The sequence below is a fragment of the Bombus pascuorum genome, chromosome 1 (genome assembly GCF_905332965.1).
Source record: "Bombus pascuorum chromosome 1, iyBomPasc1.1, whole genome shotgun sequence".
Classification (NCBI taxonomy): Eukaryota; Metazoa; Arthropoda; class Insecta; order Hymenoptera; family Apidae; genus Bombus; species Bombus pascuorum.
In genome coordinates this window covers 2,113,541-2,135,006 of record NC_083488.1, presented here as the reverse complement: position 1 = coordinate 2,135,006, position 21,466 = coordinate 2,113,541, and the positions used below count along the sequence as shown (strand labels likewise).

Sequence of the window (21,466 nt, the reverse complement as noted above, 5' to 3'; positions counted from 1 at the left end):
TCTCCATGGTACGTAGCAATCCAAAATGCAAGTATTCCATTAGTTATTAATTCTAGATAATTCTGAGAAACTGCATTGTCCCGCAGAATATGAAATAATGGTAAAATATTAACCAATTTTTAACCTAAAATATACTGCAAAATCAACTGTAAAGTATAAACTACCAGTATTTTTTAAGTTCTACGATTTCCATGCACGAATGTTATCGTGGTTTTGAGATAAATTCGAAACAGAAATTTATATTGTGCAACAGCAATAATTATAAATATCAAAGATATATAATACGACGTTTCAAAACCGAGTATGCAACCGAGTTAATAAATCCAAACGAGTAGGAGAGAATAAATTAGAGAATATACATATTCGAGCCGAGTCTTCGTATATCTAATTTGTCCAACGATACGTTCCATCATATTTCATCCACTTATCTGCCTTGCAATGTTCAAATAAAAAGTCGATGAAAACATTCTCGAATCTGTTAAATACACAGAACAGATAAAAGAGACAAAATCAAACAACTCGCACCAAGTCTAAATAATTGAAATAACCGGACGCAGTTAGAAGTTGCGGAAAATTCAAGTCGAAGCAAAGCTCGTTTCTTCGAAAACTTTCGAGACTCGACGAAACTCGAAGATTTATCGCGTTCTTCGAGCGTTCAACGTACAGGACGATCAGAGGAAACTTCGAGGGAACGTTATTAAAAAGCGGCTGAACTGGTTTGAAAAAGCGGCAAAAAAACAACAAAAGGATTTTCGTCAGCGAGATGCCTCGTTTATCTGCGATCACGCGGAACAACGTCGAAATCTCGCGGAGATGATAAAAATTCAGTAAAACCGCGCGATTTCACTGCTCGTTCGCTCTTGTCTGCCCTGAATTCGTCGGCGACCTCGGTCAGATCGCCCCGCACTGATTAAACACAGCGTGCCGAGGAACCAGCGAAAACAGCCAACGATGCAATATCCACGGTGTAATGCAACATCTGAAATCTGAATAATCGAGGCGGCGCGCCGTCAAGAGAAAACTTGTATATTCTTCGCGTGTCTTATGAGTCATGCAGGAAAGCACCCGTGAATTTATTCACGATTAACTGTGCGAAAGAGCCTGAGAGCTGTACACCGAGCAACTGTATCGAGAGCACATTGTAAAATTCCTTTCCGTAAAAATAACTGACGGCTACACGAAATTCCACTTTCTAAATAATTTGCTTGATGGGATTTCAATACGATATAACTAGAAACGAAACGTATGATAGGTCTAAAAATGTAAGTCTTGCTTTCCTCTAAAAAATAGGTTTGACTCATTTCGTGCTTCTCTTCTAATCTTCAGAGTGACTGCCTCGAAGAATCGAAAGAACGTGATTTTGTTTCTAGCATTGATTGGTTTTGGAGCGTTGATTGGTTTCGTGGAATTGAATCTACTGATAAATATTTAAAAAATATTGCATACTTAGAAATGTTCAAAAATATACAAACATATACCATTCCGCTATTTCTTGGATTTGCAATTCGAATAGGGTATCTCATTCCTGTTACGTATCTTTTTCCGAAAAAATTACTTTTGAACACGATGCATAAAGCTTCTGTGCAGTCTATTCGGTGAATAGAAAATTATGAATCTCAAATGCTTTGAAGCGAAGTGCGGAACTTTATGAAGATAACATAAAATCAGAGATATGATAAAAAGGGTGGCAGAAAGGTAAATGATATTTTGTTCGACTATGGAGAAAAGAAAAATTCAAATTCACGTATTTTGTTGCATTCAACGCAGAAAAAGTGGGTTCAGATCGCGTTACATTATCTACTTGGAAACCTCGTTCCATTTTACATTATTAACCTAAATATTACGCGACCCCGTTTTCTCTGAATTGAATAACTCAGTAACACATCAGCATAAAACACGTGTAGGTACTTGGAAAAAGGAAAAAATTAAAACGAATAATTTCATAGCTAATGATTAAAACATAAATGATATCGTTAATCAGCCAATTGCTTTACATGTTTTTATGATACAAAATAGCACAAATTTTCTTTATGCAAGATGTACAATCGATAATGTAAATTCGATTTTTAAATCAAGGTACTTTATAAATATTTATAAACCCGTGCTAGCGGTAAAAATACAGTTTCTCCCTTTTCCTTCTTTATTTTCTTTTTTTTTTTACGTATATGTATATACAATGCGACAAGTTTTTAAAGCCCCATTCCCTTTTTTATTTGTAGTAAAAATGTTTCATTTTAACTATAACTTGGCACAGAGCATAACTATAACTTGGCAACAAAAATAAAAAGATATGAAAGCAAGATAAGAACAATTTAATGATATAAAATAGCACAAAATATATTTACATTTCTGAAATATTCAGTAAATGGTATAAAAGTTTCGAACTTTATATCGTCGTTCAAAAGGTTTATCGCGTCATCTTACAAACGAGATATAAACTATATCTAGTTTTACACACTTGTTCGACGTAAATTGCTTTCAAGTTATAATTTCTATAATGAGAGCTATGAACTTTAAAGTTATAATAATGCAGTAAGCTACCATCTTCGCCTAAAAACTATAATAATACCGTAATTAACAAACTCCCTAATACTATGTACAAAAAGAAAATCAATTGATTTTCCAAAATCAGTTGGTCAACTTCGGCTGGAAATTTTAGTAAATCGATACACAATTAGTAAATAGTGTACTTTTTAATTGATTATATTCTTTCGTTATTTTAAGTAATTACGAAATTAATTCCTTCTAAGAAAAGATTTAATCGAATTAAGTTTAGCTAAATATAACTATAGCGAATATAGTTTTTATTTTCACTTTCTTTCTTCTTCGTTCTAACAATAGAATCGCGGTTTTGTTTCAACGTTGCAACATTCTTTCAATGACAGCATCAAAATTTTCCATACAATTTTTAGAAACTGAAAAAAGGAATGAAAAAAGACAATACATACTTTTGCTCCATGTAACTCGTTTAACAAGTTTTTGGAAAAAACTGAAACCACTGCGATAACTAACTCAACATTACAATTCAGATTTTTGCATTTTTAATTTTATACTTTCTATCTACTATAAACTTTTAACGAGCATCAAACTAGAACAGAAATAATAACAATGAGTACATAAACTAAGAGGAAAAAAGAAGAAAACTAGACAATAGGCTTTTCGAAAATTACTTTCAACACCCGCATGCCAACAAAGCTGTAATAAGTTTCGAACTATATTTGATCATGATGAAAAAAGCTTCTGAAGATTTCACGCTTTTTGATTTTCGTTTTTTTATAAATAAATTGATTTTCTTTAAAATAAATCTGCTTCTAGATTATTTGAAATAAATTCTATACAAAACTTCATAGAACAAGACAAATTTCGTAATTTTTTAGTACATTTTTACTTTTCGATGATGCTTTAAATCAAAATGAATGGCGTCTCCCGATATCGAGGTGATGAAATTGCGTTAAGTCAATTACGACGACGCCCTTTGTGCGTCATCGTGCCATTTACGAACGATTCAGTATGGCGAAATGGAGCGCGAAAGGTTTCTTTGAAAAAAAAAAAAAAACTGAGTATTTCACGATTTCAACTCCGTTGGCACAGGGTTTAGTTTTACAAAACGGCTTGATCGAGCGAGGTGATCGAACACGCGATGATTTTTGATGATTAAACGCGCCCGAAACACCCTTTGAAACTCGAACACTTGAACGTTCCTTGGCTATGTATAGAGATCGCTTTGACATGCTTGTTAAAAGCAATCTTTTTTCTCTCTCCATCCATCGAGAATAACGAGACGAACTCTTCTAACTTTGCTTCGACAACCAGGCTTCCTATGTTCGACAAAAAAAAAAAAAAAGAGAGAAAAAGAAGAGGAAGAGAAGAAAAAATAAAAATCAACTTAAAACTCGTTGAAAATCGTATCGTGGCTCCGAAGTCTCTTTCTTTTTCTCTCTCACTCGTCAAACACTTTTCCCAAATAAATTCAGTTAAAACAGCTTTAGGATTTTCTATAAGCGGGTTTGTGGGGTAGAAAACGTTACACGTATGTACATATATGGAAACGTTCAGCAGACCAATTCGTTCTGTTCCAACCAAATCGATATTATTATACCATCGTAACAAAGATATTTATTACAAATGCTTGTCGTATCCGCTTTTGACGATCGGTAGCTTGCTGCATCGCAAATATACAAATGAATTTTACTCATGCTTAAATCATGATGCAACACACTTCTAACATATGAGTTTCGCTAAAAGTATTTAATGTGGAAATCCTGTTGACAAGAGTTTTTATCATACTATTCCACTGCTTTCTCGTTTTCCTCTCTCTCTTTTTTTTTTTAATTGAACGTGAGAACATAGCGCAACATATTATCAAAAATATAATCGAAACCCGGACTACAAATGTGTCATACGATCATCGTGAAAGTTTAAAATTTAAAATAAAATCGTTGTAGGCAAAAGTACGATGATTTGTTACGCTTTAAGGTACAGAATGCAATGCAACCTTCTCTTCCAGCGGCAAATAGAATTTAATTTCCATACGAAGCGAATTTAAATAAAGCGCAACAAAACGAAGCTACGTATCAATGTGCATGCTTATTTCTCCGAACAAACATAGACTAAACTTAAGGGTATAAACCCACTTCGAAAATATCATGACTGCAAGGAATGGCTACGTGCCAATTGGACGTTTATTTGATAGCCGCATCTGTTCGATGTTCGAATTGATATCAAGGGAATCCGGAACGTCGTCGAAACCGTTACTCTTCCATGCTCGGGAAAACGCTTTCAGACAACCTGTTCCAGAAATTACGAGGACAATTCCTCCGTTAACGAAGTCATTGCGGAAATTTACTCTTTCCAAAGAGTAATCTATCACCGGATTTTATCTCGTAACAAGACTGGTCGTCCAACACTAGTGAACTATTCTCGACAAGATTCTGTATCGAATTTGTTTTCTAGTTATTATACATTGCATTTGATCGTGATATGTATATATGTGATACGTTTTCTTTTTTCTTTTTTATCGCTTTTGCTTTTTACTGTACCAATGCACAATATTACTTTTGCCCTGAAGAAACCATTTGTGCCTAAATGCTGCTCAGATTTCTTTTACACATAATCTTTATTTCATGAAATTTTTTAGAGAAAAGAAACGTTTTAATACATCGACGTCACTGCTGTTGTTAGTCCTGTAACAATTAAAGTTTTTCCACGCGAAACATACTCGGAGTACGAAAACCGAAAGACACAGTTCCGATAATATTTCACAGACGTTGTTCTACTTTCTTCGCGACGTCCGAACATACGTAGCTTGTCAGCTTAGCTACCAGTGAAAAATAGCGTAGTACTAAATAAAACCGACGTTACACCTACTGCATTCATAAATCACGTAGCCTGTACAATGTAACAAAAAAACTGGTCAAACGAAATACAAATCAAGCCTTTCGTGTTCATTTGCAAACGTTTGAGCGAGAAACACGCCTGCTGCGATATATTTAGATACATATATGTAAACGATAACACTAGCAACAAATGAAATTATATTGAACAGAGTCATCCTATTTGCCTCTGAAGCGTCGATTTCTTCACGCTTCAAGAACTACGGAGTGGCAGATCGTGATGCGTCTAATTCGACGAACAATTGCAGTTCGGGAAAGCGAAACGAGCTCGTTATTCCGCGAGAACAGAAAGATAAACAAAGACAGAGAGCAATAAATCATTGGTATCGAAAGAAACATCGTGAATCTGTCACTGGCTATTGTAATTCCAATAATTAAGAGAAAATTAAAGGCTGTTAAGGCGCGGAGCTGCAATAAGACGCGGAGAATGAGAAACGAATCGACAGACGCAGTGCACCGAGAGAACGAGCAAAACGTCGCATCGGAGCGAAAATGAAGTGAGATGAAACGAAGTAATTAAGATAAAATCGGTCAGGCGAGTCGGATACGTGCACCAAGGATAGGACGCGAGTATAATAAAGGTACGCCGGGTACGTGACAGTAAATACGAATTAACCCTGCGTCTCCTTCCTTCTCCTGGATGGTTTCCAGAGTTAGAAACGAAAAACGGCGCGAACAAGTATTTCAGCAGAATGCAAACGATGATTAACAACTGCGAGAGCCACCAACGCTTCAGGAATCTTTAAAATGTTCCACAAGCTGAATTTTTTACATAAATTACTGCTATTACTGAATTATTCATCACGTTTATTATTACAATCAACTATTACTTAATACGTTCAAATAAATGAAATTCCACGGAATTTTAAATGTTGATCATTAATTATATCAATCAAACAGTTTGTATGTAATTGATGGACAAGGTAGTTGAATAAATAAAGTAAACAGAGCGTAATTTATAGTTGACAATTGTAGAATATTACGGTAATATCGAGCGTACATCACATGCTTCATTACACATAAATGGAATGAAAGGTAGCTTAATTACAATTGCAGCGAAATGTTTGAAATTCTTAAGTACTTTAAATTTAAACGACTGGAATTTGATATTTAACTGCATGGAATTTTAATAAACCAAATGATCAAAACGATTCGTATACTGATAATCGTAATTACCAAATATTAATAGAGTTTCCTAAATATCTTGTATCTAACCGATGATTTAATTTCAACAAACTCATCACCGATGTTCGCGCAAAAATATCAAATATCTCGATCGACTAAAATATTTCAAACGTATAATAAGTTCGATATAAATATTCTGAACAACAACGAAAGTTTTGTAAAAGAATAGAAATATGATATGATATTCTACGATAATTCTATAACAAGAAGAAAAAACTCGGAGGGACTAAACGCAATTAAAAACATCTTCATCTAGATTTATCGTAAATGGACTAACTGATAATACAAATTTTCTATTATCATTTTCTTTTTCCAAACATATGTACAATGTTCTTTTAACTAATTTCTTCAATCAGAGAATGGTAGTCAAGATCGGGTCATTATTCTATCTTCTTTACCATACACACACTTGTCACAGAAGGGCCATATGTTTTCAACTCTTTCCGCACGTAGCTATTCTTAACGCATTTTTGTTAATGCAAAAAGCCGACAACTTGCCGCAAAGTGGTGGTTAAATTCAAGGACGAGAAAATAACGATAAAGATAATGATATTTGCTCAGCTGTTGCCAACCGCGAGGCACGAAAAAGCGGTTTACCGGAAAGTCCACATTCTGCACATTTTCTTTCACGGAAATTGCGAATTCACAACGTGCTTCTCAACGAGGAACGATTACTATCGTGTACATTGACGAAATTAACACGGCGCTGTTTGAAGCGCGTGTAATCGCCAAGAAAACATATAGAAACGCGCGAAAAATATTATAATCGTTGCTCTATGCTTGTTTAAAAATTATACACTCGCGTACCATCAATATCTAGAGATAAGATGCATACTAAATAATTCTACAAATAGGTGCTAAGTAAAAGCTGGCACGTAGCTAGTGAATTGGTCGTCCTCTTTTGAGCATCATTCATTGTATTCTTAATTACCAGTTGCCATAAACTGCGACCTTGAATGTCTAGTCATCATCGTAAATGAATCAGTTACCATAAATGTTTTCTCGTTTGTCGGTAGTTTCGTTAGCAAGAAAGAAGAAAAAAAACCAAATAGCATCACGATGAAGGAATTTTGTAGACATATATTAAAAATACGAGATTGGCAGACCTGTAAATTTAAGAGGATTAAAATCTGTGGAATTGTGGAACTCAGTCGAAGCTTAATTCACGTTAAACTGTTCCTTTTGTGATCTTTTTTAAAGATAGGTTAAAGTTACGAACTTGCTCAAACATTTTGCGAACGCGATTTTTCTCGCTGCAGTTGCACAGATGAAACGGAAGGTAAAGAACAAGATGAATAACGAGTCCTCGTGGAGACGGGAGTTAAGCGTGTCATGATTTACATCTTTTTATATTTATCTTGTGTAATCGTTTCCTTTAAACAGCTAATTAAAAACACGTGCTTCTCGTGACAACGGTTCCCATTCTTACGTATTCCTCCTATTTCATTCATTCTTTGTGATTCCAATCTCAATATTGGTACTAAAAATATTTCACACCACTCTGAATGAATTCAGTAATTAAGATAATACTTCTTTCACATGTTTCACAATATTTTTCACGATATTTATCGTAGCAAATTTTATTCGTTTATCTCATCAGCGTTAGGACCGCATTGCGTTTATTTAGAAAAAAAAAAAACAGTGAAAATAAATAGTTACCGCACAAAACGCGAACAAAGTTTACACTTCCTTCATTTATTTTCCACGTTCGCTGACGTACACTCGCAAAAATAAACACCGCCTTTATTTTCAACAGAACAACGATCAGTTAAAACCCTACCTTATTTTGCAATTCAGAAGATCAATAGCCGCCCCGTATTCAGAACTTAAACACGTATTCCAATTTTCTGGAAGCTAGTCTTCTCTTATTCCAACCTACGTAACAACCACTTTCGTAAAACTGATTAAACTCGCAAGTTTCTCGTGATACCGAGCTACTGGTCCCGTAGCCCTTATTCCCTTATTCATTTTATACTACCTTCATCCTCTGCCCCAATATTTTCGGATTCGAAAAGAGCGAAAGATTTCGAGGAATCGTAAAATGTAAACGTTTCGTGGAAGATGTTTAACCCTTTAATCATCAACGTTGCGTTAAGATAATAACTCGGTTGTAATATTTTACAGTCGATTCATCGAATTTCGTTTCTGTGACTACGATAGAAAATCTCCAAGGACTCGTTTCGTATCTTTTTCTGTCGTCGATCATTATGTTTCGTGGAAAATATTTGGTTTATTATAAACGAGGAATAAATTTCGAGAATGATGGTGCTCGAAAAATATGAAAGCTGCTGTTTCATTCAGCCGAAAAGTTGGTTGAAAGCATGCCAAGAAGTTACCAAACTATCGCTAATGGAGAAGAGATTGAACCTACTATGAAAATGATATTAGCTTTTTTTATACGTATATATTTCAGATCTACATGTTTTACACGATGAATTAATTTTCGTAGAGAGATATTACGTCAGAGATCTTGCAAATACAATCAAATTGTATAATCTGAATTGTATAGTCTGAAATTGATTTACTATTTACTCTTTAAATTGATTACTGTCAGACTAAATTCCGTTGGTATTTTATCTTATTTGGACGTTTTCGGTGACTAATATCGCTACCATTTGATATTTCACTCGTTCTAATTTCTATCGATATAACAGAGATAATTACATAGTAAATTAAATACATTTTGCAATACAAGTACAATTTGATTAATACAAATATTTCAGTGAGGTTGCAGTTTTATAAATAACTGGCATGCTTTAAACAGAAAAATTTTGGAAGATATCTGTAACGTATCATCTCTGCTCAATTTTTGAATTTATAGAATTTTCGAATGTGACTTCCAAACTACTCATATATTACATTGCATTACTATCGAATAAATTTAAATGAAAGTATAAAATTCAAGCAAATCCAATCGGTTCGTAAATTCTCAATAACTAAAGAGAGCCAGAATTACAGAAAAAAATAGAATTATAAAATGAAGTTGCCAAAGAAAATGATTATTTGAACGCATTGTAATTTAAGCACGAAACAAACTTTTGTTAGCTGGGATATAAGTATGTCACGTTTCAAATTGTATTCGCGAAGAGTCCTCGAATTTTTCACACGCTGCAGCATAAAAAAAGAAGAGAAAGGCAGGAACCACGCCTTTCAGACACGAAGTAGAAATGATCGGAACTCGTTCCCTCATTTTTCAGACGGAACAATACGCTAATTATAGATATGAATCTTCAAAGAAAAGCAACGTCTGTTCGACAGAAAACGTGTGACAAATTTCCGATGATACGTTTTAGCGGCGAGGTCTACGAGAGTACGAAAGAAACTGTTCTTCATCCCAATTAGAGGAGAGGGGTTCAGAAACATGGATACTTTGTCGGCTGTTACCGTTCAGTTCGTTTACTCCATGAGAATATTAATGACTCGACGATGGTATTCATACATGTACGGTACGTGACGTAATTTCTCTTTCGTATACACTTTCGTAATCCGGTAAATAACTCTATAAATAAATGTAATCGATACGTCGATAGTAACAAATATATTAAAGGGTTAAAAACAGATTAAAAAGGTAAAAAAAGATGTATATACGAATCCTTATTCCAAATACCGTGATGTAATTTTTATATATTTCGATTAAATTCATCCTTCCTAGCAGAATATTTCTTCTTTCCGGATTTTATCACACGGGCTTTGAATCAGCGTGGGTCCGAGTCGTCGAACCGAAACTCGTAGCTGAAAAATCGCCAGAAACGACGACGCGTTGGAATGCCCCTGTCCAGTGCAGATCGATCTCTTTTTAACCACGTCGCGCGTCGCTTCGAAAAAGGCAGTGCATCCCTTGACGAGTTCATTTGCATAAAAAAATAAGCACAACCATGATGTATCGTTTTGTTTTTCTGTTATTCCTTGTATGGTATATCGTATTATTAATTTAATTCTATATAACGGTGGATTGACGATATATTGCAGTGTTTGCGATTACATACTGATAAAGAGAAATTTGACGAATAACTTTTAAAAAGATAATCATTTTTTAGCAGTCTGATAAAGAAATTGGCTGAGATAACAATGTCAGATCACAATACTTGTTAGTGATATTTTCATGAAAGTATTACGAGTATGCAACTCTATTTAAAAATTAAGAAGAATAATTAACTTCATCGATGTACAATTTAAATAGTTAATTTAAATATTAATTTTTCAAAACTTGTTTTTGGAAAATTTTCCAGGAAATCGCGGATTAGATATAACAATTAAATTATAATTCAATTACATAAATTCAATTAACTATAATATTATAATGTAATTGTTTCATTATATACACACAATACAAATAAATCGTCGTACATACCGATGACTTTATTATAAAAAAACGGAGAAACAAAATATTCTGATGGAAGTAATTTTTCTTCCTCGCTTAAATCTTTTTACGCGATCAGGAAAATGTCTAACAAAGTCGTAAATAATTCCCGATCCCTCGTATTCGTTTCTTTTCGACTGAAACTTTAAAGCACGATTCATTACACGTATTCCCGAATGCGTTCACGTATTAGATTTATTACAAGGAACCAACATTAAAGTTTTTTAATCCTTCAAATCCCAATTTATCACCCAAAAAACACCGAAACATATTTACTTTATGAGGGGAAAAGTACTTGGAAAAATTATGATAGCAACAGGGAAAAATCATTCCTTATCTAAACGAAGCGTTATACATATTTATTTATTTATTAATATATATATTAAGTATTATATTCAAGTATTATATTTATAGATTTGTAGATTTCTGATTTTAAGGGTAGTTTACTTAAAAAGATAAGCGGCACTGCTTTAACTAAGCCACTGAATAGAAATAGACCATACTTATGAACGTTGCTGTAACTAGACCAAAATATCACACTCGCATTCAAGCCACAGATCTCATTCCCAAATCGTTCGAGGATAGATAAATCTCAATGGAATGGCAAAGAGAGGGAGGAGCGCGTGGTTCGATTTTTAAAGAGTCGAATACGAGAGAAATTCCTTAGGTGTCGAATATCATTGCTATGGGGATAGAGGACCCGATGCGTTTGACGAACGAAACGAAACGAACGTACAACTAGCCAGGAGAGGAGCCTGAAAAATGCCAGGAGATCGAGAAAGTATGCGGCACACGGGGGAAGCGCGAGTTCGTATCGAAAGCTCGCCTCGTACCTTGACGTCGAGCGGAATGGAAGCGGCGGCTTCAGTCGCTCGCGAACTTCCACCGTGAAAGCTTCTCCCCGTGTGTTCGTCCGCTTCTGATCAGTGTCTCAGACATAGAGAAATCGAGAACGCGCCAACACAGAAAAAAGAATTTAAATTATCGTGATCGAGAATCGTTTAGATCGTGAATTTTTATGAAAATTTCGTTCGAATTGACAAAGATATCAAATGGATCTTGATGAGTGAATCAATGTGTAACTTGTGAACGAGGATGAGGACGATTCTGTTTGCACCGTTTTGCTTGTTCATCGACGAATTCGGCGAATAAATCAACGACAGAGCAGGTGGAAACCATGCGGAGGTGTTTGCTTCTGGTTCTTTGTGCCGCAGGTAATGAGTTTCGCCAATGAATCGACCGATTTTAATTCAACGCCTGTGATTTACGCGAGAAATATCAAGTGAAAGGAGACTAAATGGATAAAAAGATTGACGAGGCAACGAATACATTTTTTTCACGTTCGGTTTAATTTCAATTGTATTTCTTTTCGGTAGAAATGTCTATCTCAACATTGCTTATGAGTGAAAAGCGTGAACTTTTATCAAAAAACTTACGCACACACGCGGGCTTTTCTCTTAGAAATAAATTTACGGAGTACGTTTACGAGTTGTCGTCGTGAAAGCTTTCTAGGACTGAATCCTTTGAGGAAAGCTTTAGAGAACAAACCATGAGAGGAAGAGAGTTAATTATCAAATTGCAGGGTAAAGTGAAATACCAAAGAAAAGTTCCTCTGTGTTTATAGAGCTAGTATAAACATAAAAGAGATGGCTGGATAAAACGAACATGATAATTATATATGTCGATACTGTTTAAGACATCTATCGAAAAAATTTCATTAAAACGGCACATTCACCTTTAGCATTGAAATAAATAAAATAAAATAAAACTTCGTTTAATGGGATAAGAATAAAAAATGAAGCAATAAAAACATATAACGCTCAAATACCACTATAAATTAAATTAAAAATTCATATAGGACCGATATATTGAATCGAGAAAGAAAGAAGGAGCGCATCTTGAGAAAGATTTCGAAAATAGAGAATAACGAAAACATTGTAAATAACTCCATTCACTATTGTAGAAGCTAGCCATTTATTTATAACTTAGATCATTCGCCTCAAGAATTTTGTTGACACGTACGAATAGAAACAACTCCGCTGCACGGTGAGAAACGAGTGCCGGTTCGGTCCATCCTATTTTTCTTTCACCACGGAAGATTAAAAATTTATAACACGGGACGTTCCCTTAAAGTACATTTCCTTCTTTTCTATTTTCTATTATTTTCTCCTTAGAACTCGTATAAAGAAAGGAGGAAAAAAATCTGTAGAAACGTTGCCAACGTCGAACATTGATACGAGCATAATGAAACGTTATAATAAAACGATTTACAAGCTTCAACTGATGCAATATGCAAGTCATTAAATGCAAAAGGATGTATCTACGAAATGCAAATATCGATTGGTTACGCACTTGCTAGTACGAAAAAATTCATTACTAATGGCGCCTTTAAGCGAAACTAGGCGACTCGATAACGCTACTCGAGATTTCTATCTTTCTTACCTACCTGCTGTTATCCGAAGAACTCGAAATAATAAAGAAGAAACGATGATACGATCAATGTCACGATGCACCATTTAATACAAGAGAGTAGACAAATATGCACGTTCGTGATTAGATTTTTTTCTCGCTTTAAACTACATGATAATAATAATTAATAATTAACTTCTATGTATAAAATTAAGAAAATTAAATTTTAATTAAATATCTTTTCAAAACGAAATCTTTAACTTTTCTAAATGATACAGAATCGACATATTATATTGATAAATATTAAAAATAAGTTTCAATATGCAATCTATATTTATCTTCTAAATCTTTAATGAAAATAGTAATATTCATATTTAAGATGTAAGGTAAATAATAAGGTGAATAGTTGAAGCTAAAATATTAAGTCCTTTATCGTTATGTAAGGTAATGTAGGGCTAATAAAAATAAGGCCACATATACTATTGAATACCTAGATGCCCGAAGTGAATAGATCGGCCATCTATTTTTGTTAGGGAGTACGCGAATCTTTAGTCAGAAGACCACACACAACGGTATTAAATCACACCGCAAATGTGTCGCAAAACTAGAATAACCATAAGAAAGTGTTCACTGCCAAAACTGCAGAATAATGGATTACGTAAGTATCGGTTTTTCATCACCTTTTATTCGATCTAGTTACCTTGGATCAAATCAACTTTGAACGGATTAAATTCACGAACGTGGTTATTATAGGAGATATCTGTCCGAGATTAACGAATTAATAGCAGTGATAAAATAAGTATAAATTTTATCATTAATAACATCAATATTCGCTATGATCTTCCAACAGCATGTAACAAAATTATTTTTATTTTTGTGCTTAATGAAAAAAACCTAATGCAAAACAAATACTTACATAAGTGAGTTATATGCAGTGTTAGCAAATTATAATAATTATACGTCTCATTTACTAGTAATGATTTAAAACATGACGAATACAATTCCCAGTTATATTTCATAAAAATAGTCTTTTTACTAAAGTATGTCACGAAAGAAAGATTATATACATGATTGATACTAGATTATTAAATTATAATTACACCAGTTAATCTAAACGTCTGTTATTTTGAAGACTCGCCAAAGAGATACATACATGAGACACTTGTTGATCGGCCGTAGTGAAACAAATCGGCCGCTGTAGCTAAAATATACAGGCAATATGAAACAATTACGCAGAGTACATGTAAAGTTAGCCTTGTGCTAGATGTAACCCGTGAATGAAAGTAAAAATTGTGGGCACACGTGTTATCCATGAGTACAACGTACGCATCGATGAACATGATTCTTACAGAGATAAAGATACAGCTTATAGACGTGCTGATTTAAAAGTTCAGACGCAATTATGGCTGAATAACTGTTATAAACGTTCGTATTAATTATCAACGTTCATGACACATCACGATCATATCAAAGTCCGGCGTATAGTATTTAATTACACCTTGTCAAATGGCGAATTTCTACAAATATAGTCTCAATATCTATCGATCGTTTACGTACAAGCACATTTTCAAAGTCAGTCACCGATTTGGGTTAAAGCAAGTTTGCATCGCATGGCTCCGCTGATATGCGAATATTGACAATAGATAAAACAGCTGACATATATACGTGCTATGTGGTTGTATAATTTCGATAATACTCGCTTAAGATAATGTTAGCCTAGTAAATTTTTCGAGTCATGTACGAGGATCAAATATAACCATCTTTTCGTTTTCCTCACGTTTTGATTTTAATTTTCGTCACGTTTTGCAACGACCAAGTATGTAATTAAAGTTAAATTTAATTTTCCAATTAACAGAGAATTGTTTTTATCGTATGTATGATCTCTTTCACGGATTTAGGGATTAAATATGAACAATTAGTCGAATAATTTACTCGCTATTCAAACTAATCAGATGATCTCGTCCTTGAATAATTAATCAGATACAAGAAACGGAAATATTGGAAACCTTAACAAAAGCAGCCACTTTTATAGTCCATTACGTCATCGCATACCTCGACAAGATTATGAGCCTTGGTAGCTGTTCCTCTCAAATATTTGTAATCGTTACATTGGAAATGTCGAGTTAACAAGGATTTTACACGTGAAAGATTCATTCACGTCCATAAAACTTCCAAATTTCAATCGAGTTCCATTCAGATTGCTTTGACATCGAGTTAAATCCTGAACAAATCTCTTTCTTCTTCAACACTTAAGTATAAAAATGAATGATATCTAATTGGTAGAGGAATGGAATCTTAAAAACTCGAAATTTGCTATCAATCAGAAACGTATGACTAAGAAGATACAAACGTTCGTTTCGATTTCATCGACCATTAATTTGTCATAATACGACCCGGACAAAACGAAAAGTTGTTGGCAATATCTGCTGAAAGGCGGATTTACATTCAATGCGTGTCCTGGGTATACAGAAATATCGGTGAAGCTACATCCGATGCAATTGCGAATGAATACGTGAAAAGATAAAGCTCCAACATTACCGCGGCTGTTTGTCGTTTATGGTTTCCAGCCGGAGAAACAAGCAAACAAAATGTGCTCGACAAACCAAACGTGTTCAGCGGATGGAAAGTTTTCCTCGTATAATTCGTGTTCCTACAAACGTTCCCTAAAATGATAATTTATAGTTGAATATGTTATTCCTACAGAATTAGAAGTTACAGAAATTGCGATACATTATCGAAGGTGATTGGAAATATGATACGTGTAAGGGTAATATTACCTATTACTTAGAAAATAAATAACGTGACGTTGCAACTTGAAAAAAATTCTAAACGATTGGTAGATCGCAAATTTTTATACAAACTGGTATCATTATAGGTACTCACGGAAACGAAACATCTATAAAATGCTACGTTACAGTCAGACGTGAAAGGAATAATTTCAAAAAAGAATAAAACTGTCCATAGTAGAATTTTTTCAATGGTCGTAAACCGCGGAAGAATTCTACGAGAACAACAGAGAACAAGCTGGTGCATTATTTAATTAGAGTGCTGCAGTTTGAATCCATGAAAACAACTCGATCAACCAGTAACCTATTTCGTCGTGTTAATGTACTCCCGCAGTTCTTCCATGATAATAAACCAAAGAGGAAGATGTACAGTGTAATTGGCACTTCGCATTTCTACCCTAATAATTCCCATGTATGGACGTAATAGCAATGCATCGCATAATTTTCTCGGATGATATCATTCACACTTCGCAGGCCGGACAACATCAAACGCATCCAACTAGGTTAGGAATACTTAGCAATACACGGAAGTTTAACTCATGTTTGATACTTGAGCACGGACGGCGTAAGAACCTTTAGAAGAAAACTTTCAAACTTGCATCTTTAAAGTACATATAATGGCTATTTTCTTCTATGAAAAGTTATCGTTATAAACATCTTTAACGTAGAATGAATCTTTAACTAAAAATTGAAACGAAAACTTACGCATATAAATAACAAATCTTTTTTATTTATCTCAAATTCGAGAAATTTTCTAATGATTAAAAAATATAATTCGGTGGAAGATGTTACAAAGAACGCAGTGAGATTAACACATTCCCTACGGAATTCGGTCGTAATCAACTTACGTCTATCATCGGTGTAAATTACAATGTCATATATGTCTCTTAAGATAGATTGTCATATAGCTATTAATAAATACCAAAGACTATTAACCTTTTTAGCTGTAGCAGTCGTTATGGCACATGTATTCAATTTCACACGGTAATTAGCTATATCTAAACCACCGACAAATAAGCTCCTCCGCGTTTTTGCTATCAAACAGCAATACAAATAGTCTTTTGCAATTATCGTACCATACGTATATCGACATCCTTCGACATGCTTCGTCTTATAATTGAAGGAAAGAACAGGCTTAAAAACAAGCTTAAAATTAAGATTGGAAAAATGGATTTTTAGAACAATTTCCTAATCGGTATCTGTATAAACGAGGACATCATTATACAGCAATCGTTACCACCTTCTTCGTGTAACAAATCTCAATTTTATGACCGGTCATGTCCTTTTAGAACGTCACGATCGCTAAATTATTTTCATCCATGTAACGTATATAACTCCATCTGTATATTTGTATCTATTCATCCGTAAAACAGGTACGGTTTACATAATCGTTAAATTACGCTCAAGGACAAGAGATAGGTATTAAGGATTCGCGACTAAACTGCGTCTGACATTTTATTCGATTTTCTGCGATTGTTTCCATAAAAGGGCAGAGCTACGAGAGACGAAAGAAATTATTGCACGGGGAAAAGAACGACCGTAACACTGAACTACTTAGTCCAGCTGCATATTACAGCATGCAATCGCATGACGTAATGAATTTGCTATCGCACATTCCTACCTACATTAAAACCATGGATATCAATTTTTACCGACGGATAAAGCGTACATAAATGTAAGGCATTCGTTTAATACTCGTCACATGCAAAGAAGATGCACCGAGAGAGAAATTTATGTGAACAGTGTGTAGGCGAAACTGTTGAACTGTTGTGTCGTCCCCAAGGATTTCCTTGAACGAGAAATATTCTCGAGATAGAATATGCCATTGCGATTCTACGGAATATGCGAAATTCTCAGCTACAGATGATACGAGAAAAGATAAAATTACGAGAATATTATTCAAATGTTTGAAAATGATTTCTTTTTTCTTCCGTGTTAAAGAGAATATGATAAATGAGATAAGATAACGAAGGCTAGCTAATTATTCTTTACGACTTCATTTTTTTACAGGCATATCAGCAGTAGTGGCACAGCCGTACAATAACAGTATCAATCCAGTAGCCACGAACAGGCTCAGAGTCGGTCGACAAAATGAGATCATAAGGCGGTACATGTGCCCTATAGGATTCTTCCGATTGAAAAGATATTGCTATTACTTAAGCGGAGGTACGGCACCTTGGAGAGAGGCCTATTTTCACTGCAAAGATAGAAACGCTACTCTAGCGATTCTCGATAGAAATGGTAAAGATCGAATGCTAAGGAAATACTTGTCGAGCGATCAATTCAGTAAGTAAAACTCGTCTTACAATACGATATTTAATAATAAAAATAGAAAAGACGTATTACCTAATAAATACTTTTCAAACCACTCGTATTATACGATCTTATATTTACAATCATAAAAAAATACAAAATATATAATCTTAAATTTGGATGAAATCGGTTAAAATTTCAAAATATCTAAACTGGTTGTAATATTATGTCCCAGCGAAATTAGAGAGATGGATCGGTGGAATATACAATTGGCAGCAAATGGCTTGGGAATGGGGAGTGACCGGGGAGAAAGTGGTGTTCCAAAATTTTGGTTTACCTCAATCTAACCACTCTAAACAACAATATGCATGGCACTGCATCACGATCGATCCCACGTTAAGGTATAAATGGAGCCCACGAAGTTGCGTCGAACGAAAACACTACGTGTGCGAAGTACCAGCTGGACGTATAGGTAACATTCTACTTCCTTGACGCTCGTTTCTAACTCAAATACTACTTAAAGCATCATTCTATCTATATATAACGATAAACATCTTTATTAAAATTAAAAGGATCATTGGACAATATTCGCAATGAACATTCATCTCGAAACTAACAAAATTTATACATACAAGAATCATACGATTGTTGAACCTTTTAGTGATTAAGTAGATATTTATAATTAGATACTTTGTTTAAATTATAGTTAGAAGACGTAAAAAAACGATAGATCCCTACGCACCGCAAAACCAAAGATTGAAACCTCGAAAGAAGAGTAAGAAGTACTCGAAAGAACAGAAGAAATCAAACAGACAGAATAAAAAACGAAGTGGATGGGGGAAGAAGCACGCGGAACAATATTCAGATTGGGCACATGGTGTGAATGTAGGTTCAAGGCCACCTAGGTAAGTTGTTTTACCTATAAAGTAATAGTAAGTTGTGAAATATACTGTTTGCCAATAGTATACTATTTTGTACATAGAAGACATGTGATTTCTCTTAAGGACCGTTACGTTGTCCGGAAAATTCATAGCAAAATTCATAAAATATGTTAACGCTATGTATTTTCATAGAATTAACATTTTATTAAATGTATATATCGGTATTTTTATGCATATATCAAAGCTTGTGGTATTTAATATCTGCCCCACATAATTCCACATTTGAAAAACTTATCTACTTTCGCAATAAACTCTTTTAAGTTCAAAATTAAAGATTCCTAAATAAGATATTAATGTATTGTAACCATATTGTAGCATAATATTACATTCTTACTTTTGAACTAAAATTCTAATTGCAGCGTTAAAGGATTGTACCCGAGAACAAGAATGCGACATCACTCGAACAGGACTCAACTGAATTACCCACAAGTGGCACAGATCTTGCCTCAAGGACGAGAATACAGTGCATTCGTCGCATCTGATACGCCCAGTAACGGTCCACAAAGTCTAACAGCCATAAACAACATTTTGCCACAAATCCCTAGCAAAATGAACAACCTAGCGAGCGAAGAAGTTATTTTAAAGCCATAAACAAAGCGCTATTTATTTTAACTCTTTATTTGGTTGCTTTAATCATCGATCATTATTCTTCGAAAAGATCATTTTGTATCTATGTTTCACACTTTCTTCCATCCTACATTTTGTTAGAAATTTAATTAATCGAGGCTTTCATTCGGCCAAATAAAGAGTTATAATTTTCGTTTCATTTCGTTTCGAATTTGTGGATGATGAAGTTATTTAGACGCTACTAAAGTCGAGCATAGACTGAGATATAATTTATTCGGCTCAAAACAGTCTCTTCTTATGTTCCTCTCTTTCTAAATAGACGTTAGATTCTTGAAGATGTACTTGTCTAGTTAATAACGTTACCTCGAATCGGTAGAGTAATAACTTCAATGTTCGTGTATCGCGTACGATGTGTGTTTAGATTTCATTTTGTATTTTTTTATTTAATTAATCTGCATGAAACGCGGATCGTCCATTAGCGAACTATATTTGCAATGTTAGTTTTTGCTTGTCGCTAAGTATTACGGCATTCGAAGGCATTTATAAGAAGAAACAAATTATAAAATGCAAAACTACAATGAAATATAAGATAGAATTATCTAATTGCAAATGTACTTTTTAAAAATTTGTTTTAATTAAAATAATGACTCGTTGTAGAAAAATTATCTATTCACGGTTTTTTAATTTATTTTTCATTATTAAAAAATGATTCTTTATTAAAAAATGAAAGAAACAAGTTCTAAAATATTTCTTGGATGAATGCCTTCGATTTATTGTAGCGCGAAAAAGCACTTTCCAACTATGGATTTATTTTTCGCATTAACTAAATGTTTAAAACCATAGTGCAAACATAGCAGCAGATAATATATCACAAATAGTCAAACTGCTTAAATATCGATAATTGTATGTTGACTATACCTAAATTTTCAAACATACGTATATCACTACCAATGGATAATGCACTGACTGCATATCGATGTTACTCAAAAAATATCAGAAAAATATATGTATGCATATAATATTTGATGTTTATCTAGAACGCATTATTTAGTATATGTTATCAGTATATATCGATATAAATTTCCCAAGACTTTTATTTTTTATGCTTTAATTTAATGATATTGTATATACATATAAGTACGATAGAATAAAACCTTTTTACGGCCGGAACGTTTCAGGATTTATAAGTTGATAAAAAAGATTATACGTTTAATTATAAGCTAAGTGATTCGAAAAATATTGTGTGATGTACTTAAACATTTATATTTACGTACATTACATTCTTATTTACATATTAATCTGCATTCGTATGATGTTACTTCAAAATTAAAAAACCCATTCGCCATTAAGTTGTATAATACTTGAAACTCCACGATTAAGTCGTGAAGAATTAAGTTTTGTTTACAAAATACCCAAATTATTGAAACATATCTTCTACATTTAACATGATGTACATTACGTCAATAAAGATTCTATGTCAAATCATCACTATGAAATTTAATTTTTAGCCTAAAGTGTGATAGTAAACATAAACTTTTTTTTAGATAATTTAGATAATTAATTAAGAAAAAA

General features: G+C 33.8%; 2 protein-coding genes across 3 annotated transcripts in view; one reads left to right on the top strand and one right to left on the bottom strand.

The window, feature by feature from the left end:
- The window catches only part of LOC132916121 (HIV Tat-specific factor 1 homolog), a 61,098-nt gene that overhangs the window by 37,326 nt on the left and 2,306 nt on the right, over positions 1-21,466 (bottom strand). The window lies entirely within an intron of this gene.
- On the top strand, positions 11,789-21,382 carry LOC132916127 (uncharacterized). The gene is made up of 5 exons (XM_060975930.1): positions 11,789-12,152; positions 18,144-18,419; positions 18,622-18,858; positions 19,093-19,291; positions 19,687-21,382. The coding sequence occupies exons 1-5, from the start codon at positions 12,116-12,118 to the stop codon at positions 19,916-19,918; spliced, it is 981 nt and encodes a 326-aa protein (XP_060831913.1). The 5' UTR covers positions 11,789-12,115; the 3' UTR covers positions 19,919-21,382.

Excerpts from the sequence above, each read along its gene's own strand:
- LOC132916127 (XM_060975930.1), top strand. The coding sequence starts at position 12,116 with ATGCGGAGGTGTTTGCTTCTGGTTCTTTGTGCCGCAG. Across the intron at positions 12,153-18,143 it reads TCTGGTTCTTTGTGCCGCAG|GCATATCAGCAGTAGTGGCA; the intron begins GTAATGAGTTTC and ends ATTTTTTTACAG. Across the intron at positions 19,292-19,686 it reads GTAGGTTCAAGGCCACCTAG|CGTTAAAGGATTGTACCCGA; the intron begins GTAAGTTGTTTT and ends TTCTAATTGCAG.